Source organism: Ascaphus truei, chromosome 23, assembly GCF_040206685.1.
Source record: "Ascaphus truei isolate aAscTru1 chromosome 23, aAscTru1.hap1, whole genome shotgun sequence".
Classification (NCBI taxonomy): Eukaryota; Metazoa; Chordata; class Amphibia; order Anura; family Ascaphidae; genus Ascaphus; species Ascaphus truei.
In genome coordinates this window covers 4006546-4023436 of record NC_134505.1, presented here as the reverse complement: position 1 = coordinate 4023436, position 16891 = coordinate 4006546, and the positions used below count along the sequence as shown (strand labels likewise).

Here is a 16891-nt window from a genome sequence, read left to right as displayed (position 1 = left end):
CTTCAGGTGTGTACAGTACAGAGTCATCGTACATTGACAAAGTGTGTCTACAACGTTGTTACGGGTTTGGACATGGATCGGCTCGAATCGTTTAGGAACCGGAGATGTTGTTACTGAGGGGGTCGAAACTCTTCTTCATAGGCTGACCAAGTCTTTTGACCAGGGATTGAGATCCCCCATCTTAAAAAGGAAACCACGGACGCCATCCCCTCTGGAATTCAAGACGGGTGTCGTGTGACATGGACGTTAACCTTTCCGTTATTATTATTATATCCCAGATTTTATTATTGGTCTGTGCCGGAGGAGGTGGATTCCTCTCCTTCCCGGAGCTTGCCATCACACACTTTGTGTAGCCGATGTGCGTGATCAGCTGGTCTGTCTAGGTCCTCAATGGAGTTTAAGTAGTAGGAAGGACCATGGGTTCCAGTGGAATCTCCGACTTCTGGAGTTACCACGGTAACCTTCACACTGCACTGGGTTCTGGGTAGAGCGCCATTTTAAAACCTCCCAGACACGAGAATTGAAACGCTTATAACCTAGCTGCTTTAACCCTTTGAAGATCCCCCCCCGTTGGCAACTAAATGGTTTGTATTACCGCCCCCCCCCCCTTTTTTAAATAAATTAATACATTGATGAAAAAGTCATGGCAATCAAATAAATATTAATGGCTGAAATCTCTTATTAAAAAGAGAACGTTTCCCAGAGCGTAATAATGGAATTACAATGGCCTAGCTTTGGTTTTAAACCCACAACGTTTCATTGCACGTGGCAGGGGTGTAAGTATGGGATTGTTAAGCGTGGCAATGCGTGGCAGACCTCGCCGGCAGTGAAGAGTTAATCGAAAAAGCTCTGAGCGGATTGGGAACGGAAAAAAAATACAAGATGGTTCCCGTTTGGCATCACTCGGGCGGTCTCCATGGCTGGTGAGGAGGCCGTTGACTGTGTGCCGATGGCAAAGAGTTTGGCGTCACTTGGGCGGTCTCCATGGCTGGTGATGAGGCGGTTGACTAACCGTGTGCCGACGGCAAAGAGCGGCGCATGCTCTCTCCCAACTTACCCACTTCCCCCATCACCCGCAGACCCTCCTGGTAATTGGGCCCGCCCCTCCTCACGAAGATGGTCACCTCGTGCTCCTTCAGGGGCCCTTGGAAGTCTTTGATAGCTCGCACGATGCCCTGGGGGGGTGGGAAAAATAAAATAATATCTAAGTTAACCCCCCCCTGTTTTGACTACTGCAGCTCATCAGTACTTCCTGCCCGGTCACACACTTCCTGCCCGGTCACACACAAGAACAGTTCAACAAACTTGTCCGAGAGACCCATGGGACCTGCTCACCTTGAAGGTCGCGGCCACGTTGGTGAAGTTAGCGATGCTGCCTCCGATGATCAGGATTTTGCCTTGGGAGAGGGGGGGTGATGGAAGGCAAAACAAGAGGACACAGTGATATTAGAAGAGGGACATTCTACGTACAGTTTTGCTGATCCCATCATATAAATAACAATATCTATTTATGGGTCTCTACAGGCTTAATTTGGTTAGATCTCTCTCTCGAGATAGACACGCAAATATCTATGTATATAAACATTTATACATTTTCAGTATCAACACACACACACAGTCACCCCACTGCTGGATGAAGCCTCCCCAGTGATCCCTCAGGTCCTGCGGTTACAGCCTCTCTTCTCCACGTCGCTCCCACACATTCCCTCATCCCATCCTCCCCAGCCCGTGTCTCCCCACTGCTGGATGAAGCCTCCCCAGTGATCCCCCAGGTCCTGCGGTTACAGCCTGTCTTCTCCACGTTGCTCCCACACATTCCCTCATCCCGTCCTCTCCAGCTCATGTCTCCCCACTGCTGGATGAAGCCTCCCCAGTGATCCCCCAGGTCCTGCGGTTACAGCCTCTCTTCTCCACGTCGCTCCCACACATTCCCTCATCCCATCCTCTCCAGCCCGTGTCTCCCCACTGCTAGATGAAGCCCACCCAGTGATCTCCCAGGTCCTGCGGTTACAGCATCTCTTCTCCACGTCGCTCCCACACATTCCCTCATCCCATCCTCTCCAGCCCGTATCTCCCCACTGCTGGATGAAGCCTCCCCAGTGATCCCCCAGTTACAGCCGCTCTTCTCCACGTCGCTCCCACACATCTTCTGATCTCATCCTCTCCTCTTACTTTGTTATTTTTGCCACAATGTCTTGTGCACACCGTAGGTCACTCAGATATTTACCGTTGATTTGGAATACATACATACACACCATACCATACACACTCACACGGAGGGGTGGTCCTCACCATCTAGATGTTTCTCCCTGGTCATAAGCGATAAGATGGTCTTGGCATAATCATACGTCTGCTGCTCGCTGGGGGCCCCGGAATACTCCCCGTAATTGGCCAGTTCATCCACCCCACCCAGGTCACAGATGGTGTCACTGATGGGACAAAGTTATACAGGTCACAGATGGTGTCAGCAGTGGGATACACACAGTTATATCCCTGGGTCATAATATAGAGTTATTGTATTGTGTATGTCTATTTATATAGCGCCATTAATGTACATAGCGCTTCACAGTAGTAATACACGTGGTAATCAAATAAATAACAGATAATATAAATATAATTTACAGGTCCTCAAAAGTAATGCCGTTACCAAATAGGGAAACGGCCACATGTGTGTGTTTATGTATGTTAACGTGTGCATATATAAGTGCGTTAGAGTGTTAAGTCCTCGTCCATGCTAATCGCGAGCTGCACGATCAAATCCATGTAAATTCATGGGAGCGTCCATACCTCGCGCATGCGTGCACGCGAGTGTGGGTAGGCGCGTTGAGTGCAGATATAAAAAGGTTCGTCTGTCGCGCCATGGGCCGGTCACGTGCGCGGTTCAGCCAATGAGGACGAACCACGCACGTGATGTCATGGGCATGGGCACGCCCCCCCCCCACAACCCAGGAACCGCCTCTGCGGCGAGCAAGCGCAAAGTCGCAGCACTCTGTCTCGCGCATGGACGCGGCCCAACGTCTGTAACATCTGCAGCCGTGCGCTAGTGAGATTGTGCAGTGGTTAAAGAGCAGTAGGTCTCAGCAGCTACACCAGGGCAGAGGGCACCATTAACCCCCTCCCTGCCAGAAAGGCCAGCATGCATTGCAGGTTATTATTATTGTGACGCCGGAATTCGCACCTGTACACGACCGAGGCGCCTCCTCCCGCCACCATGGTCCAGATCCGGCCCCGGGGGTTCAGGATGGTGAGTTTGAGGCTGGCGCCGCTTTTGGCGTCCAGGTCGGCGATATAGGCCTCCTGTGGGGGGGGGGGGGGGCACAGGACAAGGGGGAGGGGGAGAGCTCAGCATGTTCCTCATTATACATAAACACAGAGTATGTCTCTCTCTCTCCGGGGGCGGGCTTTGACCGCCTCCCTATTACTGCAGCTGGTCTTCACATATATGTACTTGTCATACAAAAGTTATTTTCCTTCTTCGCACATACTACTGCGCTGTGGTATAGGTTGGCGCAATATAATATATATATTTTTTTTAGTACTCGCGCAGCAGGTGTGTGTAATATGGTTGTGTGACTATTTGTATAGCGCGTCACAGCAGTAATTCCCCCGACAATGGGAATAAGAGTTTCAGACATAAGAAGGAACATTAGATAGGGGACCCCTGCCCCCCCCCCCCCCCAAGAGCTTACACAGTAAGAACGCACAGAGACAGTCGGAGGGCGTTCTGGTAAGTGCGTCTGCAGGGGGGGCCGAGGTTTATCTATGAGCCAACGGCGCTACTCGTATGCTTTGTTAAAGAGGTGCGTTTTAGGAAGGGTCCTAACGGAGAGAGGGGCGGGGCAGTGTAGGAGAAAGGTTTTAGGTGGGAGAGGGCTTCACATACAAAAGGGGCAGAGAGAAGACATCCTTGAGCAGAACGCAAGTCAGGCAGGTGGATAGTGAGAGATTAGGGTGGACGAAACGCAGGTCTTCCCTCGGACTAAAGTGCACCAATTCTGTATTTGAACATTTTGGCGTGCGGCACGAATCCACACGCGCTCAATGGTCTCCGTGACGCAGACACCTGGAACATTCCCCCGGTGATGGATATGAAATGATGCCAGATCAAATCCATTCGCACCGGAAAAAAAATTAAAAAAAATCCATATTTCTCCGGCGCCGAGAAGCGGAACTCGCAGCTGGAACCACGTCAGAGCAAAAATCTGCCGGGCGCAATCCATGCGTATCACGTCGCTGGGACGGGGATCACCTCCAGACGACCTTGAGCCGCGTCTCCGGGGGGACCGAGCTACTACAGATGATTTATTCAAATGCGGGAGATTGAGTTAGGAGCGGGGAGGGAGAAGGGAGGGGGGGGGGGGGGGGGGGGAGAGAGACGCAGCAAGGAGCGATATCTAAATGGATGGCTGGCAGGCATGCAGCGCCGCTAATGTAATGAGGGAGGGTACACGGCGCGAATCAGAGTCCGGTTCCTTAACCCTTTGCAGTGCGGAAGAGACCTAAATCCGTACAAATCCTCAGGAGCGAAACAATTAGCGATACCGTACGTGGTTTCCCCCCCCCCCCCCGCGGCGGCCCCCCCCCAATGTCATAGTTTAAATCGCAATTAAAAAGCGTCAAGTGTCCGCTTATACACACAGCACATATTGTAACGTGTGGATGCCAGCAACCAACGAATACAAGACAATAGATAACCATGTAGTTAGGTTACCATGCTCCAGCGGTGACCCCGCACCTTTTTTACCTTGTGCACCCCCCCCCCCCCTACTGGAAACTATTTGGCCCGAGATCCGCTAATGCTGGGGTGCTCAACTCCAGTCCCCGAGACACACCCCCCCCCCTCCCCCAGCCCGCAACAGGTCAGGGTTACAGGATATGCCTGCTTCAGTACAGGTGGTTCAATCAGTTGAAGACTGCGCCACTTGTGCTGAAGCAGGGATATCCTGAAAACCTGACCTGCTGGGGGGGGGGGGGGGGGGGGGAGGTGGGGCATCTTGAGGGCTGGAGTTGAGAACCCCTGACCCAATGAATAAATCTTATTGGCAACACCGCAGACTATCGCTAACCAAGCAGTGTGACCGATCCCAGGCAGTATATAGTGTCCTGAGGACGTGGCGGGGAACACACGCTTAATAAGCCCCCAATAATGCCCCTTAGTGCGTGCAGGCAGCAAGGAGGGGGATAGTGGTCACTCACTGAGGGTGCTTCCAAAGTCATGCCTTGTTTTCCTGTTCTCTTACCTCTGGATAAGCTTCCCTCCCAAAAGGTGGTGGGAACTCCACGTCGCCCCACTTGGCTTTGCAGATGTAGTCGGCGGTAGCGTCAATCTTTGCCGCCATGTCCAGCACGTACACCCCATCCTTCGCCACGACTTGGGAAGAGGGCGAAGAGACAGAGAAGGGGTTAAAAACACAGTGCCCCGTCCGAGGTTGGGCTACTGGGAGGACTCTCCGGCCTAATAGAACACAACTCCTGGGGAAGCAGACTCACCCAGTGGGTTGATCTCCAGGTAGGTGAAGAACAGGTCATCGTAGAGGTCGAAGAGACCGGTGATGAAGCTGGCCAGGACCCTGCAGGGACCACAAGATCATTATAACGGAACAACGATCCTGCTAAGCAGCGATGCCCCATGTGGACACCTTTCCGACACCTTGTGGATCGTTAACATGAATGGGCAGTAACGTGGCTCGTGCAGTGGCACCAATTAGTAAATATCCACTCAATAAAGAGACAAGTGTTTCTCTAGGAGGAAACAAAAAAGTTACACACAGCCACACACACACACACACACACACACACACCTCATGCTCTCCTACACACAGCCACACACCACACACCCACACACACAGCTCACGCTCTCCTCCACACACACACACACACACACACACACACACACACACACACACACACAGCTCACGCTCTCCTCCACACACAGCCACACACAGCTCACGCTCTCCTCCACACACAGCCACACACACAGCTCACGCTCTCCTCCACACACAGCAACACACAGCTCACGCTCTCCTCCACACACAGCAACACACAGCTCACGCTCTCCTCCACACACACACACAGCTCACGCTCTCCTCCACACACACACACACACCTCATGCTCTCCTCCACACACACACAGCTCACGCTCTCCTCCACACACACACCTCACGCTCTCCTCCACGCACACAGCTCACGCTCTCCTCCATACACACAGCTCACGCTCTCCTCCACACACACACAGCTCACGCTCTCCTCCACACACACACACACACACACCGCTCACGCTCTCCTCCACACACACACAGCTCACGCTCTCCTCCACACACACACAGCTCACACTCTCCTCCACACACACAGCTCACACTCTCCTCCACGCACACAGCTCACGCTCTCCTCCACACACACACAGCTCACGCTCTCCTCCACACACACACAGCTCACGCTCTCCTCCACACACACACACACACACACACCGCTCACGCTCTCCTCCACACACACACAGCTCACGCTCTCCTCCACACACACACAGCTCACGCTCTCCTCCACACACACACAGCTCACACTCTCCTCCACACACACAGCTCACGCTCTCCTCCACACACACAGCTCACGCTCTCCTCCACACACACAGCTCACGCTCTCCTCCACACAAGCACAGCTCACACTATCCTCCACACACACACAGCTCACACTCTCCTCCACACACACACAGCTCACGCTCTCCTCCACACACACCTCACGCTGTCCTACACACACATACACACACACCTCACGCTCTCCTCCACACACACACACACCTCACGCTCACCTCCACACACACCTCACGCTCTCCTCCACACACACACACACAAACAGCTCACGCTCTCCTCCACACACACACACACACACACAAACAGCTCACGCTCCCCTCCACACACCACAGCCCCCCTCACGCTCTCACAAACCCACGCCACGGCCCCTCTCCCACACACAGTAAAAGCAGAGGAAGGGAATTTGATGTGTTTATTTTACATAGAAGCCACTCTTCACTGCAGCGAGTGCTACAGAACGTGGACGTCCACGTGGCTCCCCACGCCGGCACTTCGAGAGGACACAGCACAGAGAAATCTGGGACACACAAAAAGGCAACTTCTAGAGCTTTTGTGCTCGCGCTGGAGGGACATAAAACGCACGGCCGGCCGTACAGAGGCCGACACTGGTGCCCGATGCCCGGGCCAGAGACGGAGTCAGAACCGTGTCTAATGCACTCTGCTGTTCCATTAGCGAATTAGTCAGGGGTGAGCGGCGAAGCATCGGCAGTGTTCTGCGTGCCCAGCGCCCTGCGCGCCCAGCACCGCGCATATCATCCAGCGCCCTGCGAACCCAGCGCCTGGTTTTGGGGTCTATTTTTTTGCATTGCTTACTTGAATCCCCTGGAGCTGAACCATTGTTCTCTCCTCCCCCCCCCCCCCCCGACCTCTGGGGACCTCCTAACCACCTCCCCCGTGTAGGGAGAGGAGCTACAGCGAACTAGCGGAGGGGTGGAAAGAAAAAAACGTGGCACTGCGTAGACTCACTCTCTCTTGCCCTGGGCCACGTGGACCAGCAAGTGGCTGACCACGTCTTGCTCCGTCAGACGCTCCCCCACCCCGACCAGCAGCTTCTGCGCCTTGGAGTCCACGTCCCCCACGTCCACGCCGCCCTCGTGGTGGAACAGCACGTAGTCCCCCTCCCGGGCCGCGTAGATGCAGACGTAGAACTCCTCCTCCTGCGATTGGGCGGGGGGGAAAAAAAACGCGCGTCATAGCCCCTCCCGGAGCACTTTAACAACTCTCCCTGCATGGGTTTCTGGCTCTATACTTTTAGAACACAGGACTATTACCCCCCCCCCCACCCCATGACCGATGCACCCTCATGTATATCTCGTTATTAAATATGGTGGCCCCAGCTGCTTAACGAAGCAAGCTACAAAAGGAACAAGGGGGGCCTATATCTACTAAACAGTGCTAGGCCGCAAGACGCCTACTGGACCAATTGAAGCCAACAGGCGTCCCCTGGCGCAGGGCGGCGTTTTACGGAGCGCCACCGCTTGGGAAACGTCTACAGCACGGTGGCCGTTATCGAACATGGCTGGCGCCCGTAGCTTTCATCGATCGGGCCTATTGTGTCGCGTGTCCATTCTGCGTCAGCACCACAGACTCTACACGTCCGTCCTGCCCTGGGTCACCCCCTTTTCCCCGTCATTATACACACATCCCCCGCAGTGTACCGCCTGCGCCAGCGTCCCGGGATGGCCAAAGCCAGTCGCGTGCCCCGAGAGCCTCACGGCGGGCCGCCCAACCTCCAGTGTCCAACCCTAGAGGGGTGGAAATCGGCAAGAGGACGACGACACCGCTTCCGTTTCCTGGAAAATGGCCGACGAGGTCACGTGACCACACAGTGCCAGCGCTCATAGGAGAGGCGGGAAAATGGCCAACGCGGTCACGTGACCACACAGTGCCAGCGCTCAAAGGGATCTTTACTACGGGCAAAGTCACCCTCAGAGAGAGGGGCGGGAAAATGGCCGCCGAGGTCACGTGACCACACAGCGCCAGCGCTCAGAGGAGAGGCGGGGAAATGGCCAACGCGGTCACGTGACCACACGGCGCCAGCGCTCAGAGGGTTCATTACTACGCGCGAAGTCACCCTCAGAGAGAGGGGCGGGAAAATGGCCGCCGAGGTCACGTGACCACACAGCGCCAGCGCTCAGAGGAGAGGCAGGAAAATGGCCGCCGAGGTCACGTGACCACACGGCGCCAGCGCTCAGAGGAGAGGCGGGAAAATGGCCGCCGAGGTCACGTGACCACACGGCGCCAGCGCTCAGAGGAGAGGCAGGAAAATGGCCGCCGAGGTCACGTGACCACACAGCGCCAGCGCTCAGAGGAGAGGCAGGAAAATGGCCGCCGAGGTCACGTGACCACACGGCGCCAGCGCTCAGAGGAGAGGCGGGAAAATGGCCGCCGAGGTCACGTGACCACACGGCGCCAGCGCTCAGAGGAGAGGCGCGTCTCTAAACCGGTTTCCCCTCATTTGAAAAAAAAAAAAAAATGCAGAAAAACTCACTTGCTTGTGAGGGACGAACGGCTCAATCAGGAAGTTTTTTCAGGATGCCTTTCGCTTTCGCAATCTGAAAAAAAAAAACAAACAAAAACAGAGATACAATCTCGCCGGGGGGGATGCAGGTATAAAAATCGGGCAAATCTGAACGCCTCTTGTAAGGGAGCCGGATACGGCAACATGGCAGCTAAGCCGCCACAAAGAGGCAAAGCTGCAGACCGAGCAATATCCTGCGTGTGTGTTTTATTTCATAAATCAGTTCTGTGCTATGAGAAAATACTTTTTTTTTTTTTAAACAACTCTGAATGACGTTGTTAATGTATTATAATGTAACAAGCATTTTTTGTTTCTATAGCAACCATTTAACAAAGTCACATCCCCTTCATGTTCTGAAACTGGCCCCTTTTGAGCCCCTGCCCTCTCTCTTGCAGCGCACCAATTGTATCTAGTGACTGCCTGGTCACGTGATCTCCCCCACAGAACTTTGCATCTTGGGTCCTCTTCTGCTGCACTGACAGCCATTTAGTGACAGCCATTTAGTGAACCCCCCCCCCCCCCGAGCCGAATCTTCGCCGATCGCCCACAGGAGAACGAATCAATCAGCAACTTAGCTAATTACTGATCATTGTGTGGATTGTATTGATGCGCATATTAAAATGGATTTTTTTTTTAAATAAATTTAAAAAAAACAGCAGCTTGGACGATGTAATACAATGTATGAAAAAGACACACAGACACAGAGACACACAGAGACACACAGAGACACACAGAGACACACAGAGACACACAGAGACACACAGAGACACACAGAGACACACACACAGGCACACACACTTTAAGTTATGGTGGGTGGATAAATGTGTATATGAAAAATATAAAATATGAAGAAAAAAAAAAAGGTTTCCAAATAAAACGCATTTAAAAAGAGAAAACTGTATGAAAATTAACCACATGCATAAATAATTAATACAGGTAAAAAAAACAATATATATATATATATATATATATATATATATATATATATATATATATATATATATATATATATATATATATATATATATATATATATATAACTGTGTTATAAATAAACATTCCCCCCCCCCCCCATCCCAGTTACTTGAAAAAAAAATTATATATATATATATATGATTGTCAGAAATTCTGACATGTCATCCGATAACATTTATTCAATGCCTGACTGGTTACAAGCACCCTGGGATTGTGTCGGCAAACACACACACACACACACACCACTGACCCGCTCTTCATACATCCTCCTAATTGCCGAGTCTGACAGCTCCTCGTTGCTCAGCAGAATATAAAAATGGTAAATTCGAAGCACAAACACTTATTCCTGCCCTGGATTTTAACACCCCCCCCCCCCCGACACATGAGGTGTATCAGCTGATTAGCATTAAAGGGTCCTCCGTCCCGAGACCCAAGTGAACGAGGGAAGAGAGGCTGGATTACAGGCCCCCCCCTCCCCCCCTGTCCATACTAGGGTGGAAAGTGAACTAAAATATCAAAATCTGTCTGGAAATGTTTGACGTGTGAAGCCTGGAGATCCTGGGGGGGTGGGGGGGGGGGGACCTCTCGTTACCCGAGATCATTAGCGGTGCAGTCACCGGTTCTCCCAAAAAGGGCCGCCAAATCTCACGGGAAACCCGCGAACCCCAAAACAGGAAGCCGCAATGTCCTTCAGTTGCGGATTCCGATTGGCGAACCGCGTTGGATTCACCGCCAGGGAAAAAAAAAAAAAAAAAAAACACACAAAAAAAAGGGGGGGGAGGTCATTATCTCAAGAACTGGGGGGGGTCCCCAGCGCTGAAAGTATGGAGGTTCATCACCAGAGGAAACCCTGGTTTCGAATAAGTCAAGGAAATCATTTTTTTTTGCTGGATCCACAGCTTTAGTACAACAGATAACTATGGACAGGGGCGTGTTTTATAGGTTAAACACCGATTTACACCTTCAAAACAAACATGGAGATTCCATGTAAAACACCCCCCCCCCCCCGAGATATTTACCTCTTTTAATTGCAGTTTCTTTTCCTGCTCCCATACGAGAAGAAGTCAAAACGGCGGCCAAAATCGGCTTCAGGCCAACATGATGCCATGACATCATCAGGTGTGGGGGGGGGGGGGGGAGAAGACGATGCAACTTCTTGGTGGACGACCGTAGGCCATCTTTGAGTTGGCATGAACATTACTGGCAACTGAAAGGGAGGTAAATCTCTGGGAGGACCATGGAGGAAACGTTGGCAGACGGGGGTGGGGGGAGGAGGAGGGACATTCCTACTCTAGCCGCTCTTCAGTAGGAGAGCAGAGGGAAGAGCGGAAACTTACTGTGGTCTCGTGTCCCAGACGCGTTTTCAACCAGCTCTTCACTTGGTCCAGGTTGAGGTTGACCCCGACCAGCCCGAGCTTCCGCGACGCTTGATCAGCTGGTCCGGCTTCACCACCAGAGGCTGAGGGGGGAAAAAGGGGGGCGAGAAGGTGAGGAGAGAGAGAGAGAGAGAGGACACGGCAAAACTGGCGCCACACAAGCCGACACTCGTGCCACAACGCGGCACTGGTCTGGCGTTAAGTGCCATGGACCTACATGCCTTGCGTCGTGGCTTAATGAGTCCCCGGGCTACGTGTCTTTAGAGTCCAAGGGCCCCGTGAAGCCGGGGAGAAGAATTTAATCCCATTCATACCAACAGAGTTGAGTTCTTCTCCTTAAACCTCCTCTAACGTCAAAACTGAACTAAATCTAAGGAAGGGGGCGGTATATAGAACTAGGTAGGATAAAGGTACTGTTCTATTTGAGGTCCGTTTGGTTCTAACAGCAGCACTGCACTAGTGTCAATGTAAAGCACACATATATGCGAAACGCGTCAGAGTTCATTCCGCTAGCTCATTTTTTTTATCATGTCGCCTATGGCCCAATTAATATTTTTAATTGACCTCTGAGCGATCCAGCCTTCCTTTTTCCCCCAGCAGTGCACCGACCATTTCTTCCCCCCTCACTGGAGTTCCATTTCCGGGTTCGCAACTCTGAACACGCTATTGCCTGAACACCCGTCTACATCCGTTTTCCCCAACTCCAGTCCTCCGGAACCCCAACAGGTCAGGGCCTTAAGGATATATCCCTTTGACTGGCCCACCTGTGCTGAAGCAGGGGTATCCTTAAGACCTGCCCTGTTGGGGTTCCCGGAGGACTGGAATTGGGAAACACTGCTTTACATGGTTGCGAGTAAAAGGACTTTTACACATGGTGCTGTGTTTGATCTATATTCCAGGAGACTGTACCTTATAGGTTGTGAGGGGGTCAGAGTCTGCCCAAAAAGTGACATCCTGTTGACATCCCTCAAGTACCTTTCTTCTCACAAAAATCGGGAAGAAATCATCGATTATGGCACTTATCCTCTCTTGTGGTGTTATGGATGTTTATGAACATTACATAAAACGTATGACAATCATCAGTACACTGTGGGGCACCGTTTTTTGGAATCTTTTCCTATCGGGTCAATGTAAGGCGTCAGCAACCCATAGGAAGAACCCCTGTGCATTCCCGCGCAAAACCAAGTCCCTCTGCCAGAAAAGGGGTTCGGTAGAGTTGAAATGGTCTATTCTTCGGAGGTATGACCTTGAGGTCGACCTTGCGTTCGGAGCATCAGAACCCGGCCCGCTGTGAGCAGACTCCAGAGTCCTCTCCAGCGCTGCATAACTAGATTAAAAAGGACTTCCATGATTAAATAGCCTTCATTGATTTGGGCGGGAGCCAGATTCCAAATGGATCCTTTTCGGCTGACGCGGGGAGATTTAATCACTCTGCTGCCCCCGGTCGTTTTAATTAAGATGGTGAGACATCGATGTTCAGCGGAGGAAAGAGAGAGAAAGAAAGAGAGGGAGAGAAAGAGAGAGAGAAAGAGAGAGAGAGAAAGAGAGAGAGAAAGAGAGAGAGAGAAAGAGAGAGAGAGAAAGAGAGAGAGACAACAGGAATGGTCATTGCTGTGAAATTCATTTCCTCAATCATGTATGCTGTATTTGAACAATACATGTGAAGAAGAGACCTGTGAGGTTTGGGAAAGCTATGTACATGTGAAGAGAGCTGTGAGGTTTGGGACAGCTCTGTACACGTGAAGAGGATACCTGTGAGGTTAGGGAAAGCTCTCTACACGTGAAGAGGAGACATGCGAGGTTTGGGAAGCTCTGAACACGTGAAGAGGAGACCTGCGAGGTACGGGAAGCTCCGAACACGTGAAGAAGAGACCTCTGAGGTTCTCTTTGCTGGTCCATTCAATGGGTAGTTACAACCTGCAAACCAAGCCACCACTATTCCTCCTAAGCCGTGGCCTCCCCCTTACCTCGGTGAGCAGCCACGGGTGCTCCTGAACCAGGCGGGCCCAGTCCGTGTCGTAGGTGACGTGGGCGTACTTGAAGCGGTTCTGCACCGCCGCCGCCGTACAGATGTACTTGTAGAGGAACTCCTTCCGCTCTGCTCGGAGATGGCTTTGGCCGACATGGTTGCTCCGGTCTGTCTGGGCTACCTGCGTGTGGCACAGAGAGGGGGGGGGGGGGGGCACGTCACGAGAGGGAACGGCAGGCGGCCTGTGGGCACCGCAGCCCACATACCCCTGAGCTGGGTAAAGCCAGGACCCAGATACATATATATAATGTGTTACTAGGAAGTAATACACTGAGAGTTACCTCTCGCTCTCACGCATGTCCTGGGCACAGAGTTATGATGACAGATACATGGTTACATAAGTGAGCAGGGTTATACATTATATACAAGACATAGCACGCACAGTTAGAGACAATATATATTATAGACATATGTAACAGTTACAGATAATATATATTATAGGCGTATGTAACAGTTACAGATAATATGTTATAGGCGTATGTCACAGTTACAGATAATATATATTATAGCGTATGTAACAGTTACAGATAATATATATTATAGGCGTATGTAACAGTTACAGATAATATATGTTATAGGCGTATGTAACAGTTACAGATAATATATATTATAGGCGTATGTAACAGTTACAGATAATATATATTATAGGCGTATGTAACAGTTACAGATAATATATATTATGGGCGTATGTAACAGTTACAGATAATATATATTATGGGCGTATGTAACAGTTACAGATAATATATATTATAGGCGTATGTAACAGTTACAGATAATATATATTATAGGCGTATGTAGCAGTTACAGATAATATATGTTATAGGCGTATGCAACAGTTAAAGATAATATATGTTATAGGCGTATGTAACAGTTACAGATAATATATATAGCATTTCGCAGTGATGTGTGTTGGAGTTGCATTGGAGAACAAAACGGCATATTGAATTGTAGAGGGTGTCAAGTTTGCCAAGGTGGGTTTGAGGTGCCGAACCGTATACTATATCCCATAGTCGATAATTGGCATTAGCATCTGCTGTGCAATATGCTTTCTGACCAGGAGACTTGGGGAGCATTTGGTCCTGTAAGTACCCCTAGTTTGACATAGGTTTTGGACATCAGGGCATCAATGTGCATCCCGAATGTTAAGTGGGAGTCAAACCATATGCCCAGGTATTTAAAACTAGTAACAGGAGCTAGGGTGGTGTTAGCGTTGGTTCTGATCTGGAGACCAGTCACTGTAAGCTTTAAAATGTAAGTTAAATGTAAAGATACTGTAGGATTCAGCGTGAAAAAAAAAAAAAAATACTCTAATACTCAAAGACCCTCCCTCCAGTGTGTTTCGACTTGTACCTTCCATGGATGCTTTGAGCGCGTTTCGCATCCGATGACCTAGTACAATTTAGCTCCTGACCGACCAGCGCCCTGCACACCGCCGGATACTTTTTCGACTCCCTAACGCCAGGAGGGCTCTAGTCAGTCGGCCACAAAACGTTACCAATTTAAAAAATAATGGCCATTTGGTGCCAAACGCGCGTGGGAGACGGGGGTCCCGCTGCTTGTATTTTAACGATTCAATAATTCCTTTGTATATTTTTCTCGTTTTCGGGCGTTCCCAAGCGATCCTCGGCTCCCTGCCCTCCAGTTACTACTCATACTTTGGTTCACATAACATTACCTCCCCCCCCCCCCCACGTGGGAACTCCCAGAAGCCCTTGCAGTCAGCTTGACCTTACGGCTGTAAAAAAGACACCGTGGATTCCTAATCTGGAAGACATTACACGGCTGGGGGGGAGGGGGGGTAGGGGTAATAGAAACGTCAATCTTAAAACACCGGTTGTGTTTGGATGAGGAAAAAAATGTGTGTACGTACATTCTTGTGGGGAGGGGGTAATTACAGCAAGGGGATACGGGGGGTACGGGGTCCCGACGTCTCCTGTAAGTCTTCCCATGTTTCCTCCAAAGTAAACGTCATCTTTGTTCGGATTTACCGTTTCTATCCGTGTATGCGAGGGGTTTTTTTTATGCAACATACTGCCGGGATACACTTTCCCTACCGAGGTCTAAAGACTGCGCTTATTCATAATAAGAGAATTGGAATCATAATTATAAAAAATAAATCAATCTAATAATTATAATAAAGAAAACACAAATAAAGAGAGAGGCAGAGAGAGAGAGAGAGAGGCAGAGAGAGAGAGAGAGAGGCAGAGAGAGAGAGAGGCAGAGAGAGAGAGAGGCAGAGAGAGAGAGAGGCAGAGAGAGAGAGAGAGAGGCAGAGAGAGAGAGAGAGGCAGAGAGAGAGAGAGAGAGGCAGAGAGAGAGAGAGAGAGGCAGAGAGAGAGAGAGAGAGGCAGAGAGAGAGAGAGGCAGAGAGAGAGAGAGAGAGGCAGAGAGAGAGAGAGAGAGGCAGAGAGAGAGAGGCAGAGAGAGAGAGAGAGAGGCAGAGAGAGGCAGAGAGAGAGAGAGAGAGGCAGAGAGAGCGAGAGAGGCAGAGAGGCAGAGAGGCAGAGAGGCAGAGAGGCAGAGAGGCAGAGAGGCAGAGAGGCAGAGAGGCAGAGAGGGAGAGAGGGAGAGAGGGAGAGAGGGAGAGAGGGAGAGAGGGAGAGAGGCAGAGAGGGAGAGAGGCAGAGAGGCAGAGAGGCAGAGAGGCAGAGAGGCAGAGAGGGAGAGAGGGAGAGAGGCAGGGAGAGAGGCAGAGAGGGAGAGAGGGAGAGAGGGAGAGAGGGAGAGAGGCAGAGAGGGAGAGAGGGAGAGAGGGAGAGAGGGAGAGAGCAGAGAGGGAGAGAGGCAGAGAGGGAGAGAGGCAGAGAGGCAGAGAGGCAGAGAGGCAGAGAGCAGAGAGGCAGAGAGGGAGAGAGGGAGAGAGGGAGAGAGGCAGGGAGGAGAGAGGCAGGGAGGGAGAGAGGCAGGGAGGGAGAGAGGCAGGGAGGGAGAGAGGCAGGGAGAGAGGCAGGGAGACACATACACATGACTTCAGTAAGTGGCACGGCAGCCAGGCAGCCCCTGTATATCAGATTGCGATGGTAAGGGGCTCTGGGCCCCCAACGTCTCTCCTTCCCCTATTATCAGGATCGGGGCGGCCTCGTTCCCTGTCACACACACCCCGGCTTCTGATGGCGACACGCCTGCCAACACGGAGACGTGATGTGCTGCAGCCGCAGGGCGGGACACGTAGCAGTGTGACAGCAGCTCGCCCTGCTTTCTACATGCCTGGTCTCCTGGTGCAGGGGGGGGTGTGAGGGGGAGCGCAGGACCAGGGCAGGGGGGGGGGGGGTGTGAGGGGAGCACAGGGAGGGGGGTGTGAGGGGGAGCAGGACCAGGGCAGAGAGAGGGGGGGTGTGAGGGGGAGCGCAGGACCAGGGCAGGGGGGGGGTGTGAGGGGAGCACAGGGAGGGGGTGTGAGGGGGAG

At 51.6% G+C, this 16891-nt stretch overlaps 1 protein-coding gene across 1 annotated transcript in view; it reads right to left on the bottom strand.

The window, feature by feature from the left end:
• The window catches only part of ACLY (ATP citrate lyase), a 30762-nt gene extending 17181 nt beyond the window's left edge, over window positions 1-13581 (bottom strand). Inside the window, 13 exon segments of the mRNA XM_075580300.1 lie at window positions 1058-1175; window positions 1336-1397; window positions 2293-2429; window positions 3179-3297; window positions 5241-5371; window positions 5491-5570; window positions 7551-7741; window positions 9076-9114; window positions 9116-9139; window positions 11418-11497; window positions 11500-11539; window positions 13424-13548; window positions 13551-13581. Of these exon segments, the coding sequence (XP_075436415.1) occupies window positions 1058-1175; window positions 1336-1397; window positions 2293-2429; window positions 3179-3297; window positions 5241-5371; window positions 5491-5570; window positions 7551-7741; window positions 9076-9114; window positions 9116-9139; window positions 11418-11497; window positions 11500-11539; window positions 13424-13548; window positions 13551-13581 (1177 nt within the window).
• Between the last annotated feature and the right edge of the window lie 3310 nt (window positions 13582-16891).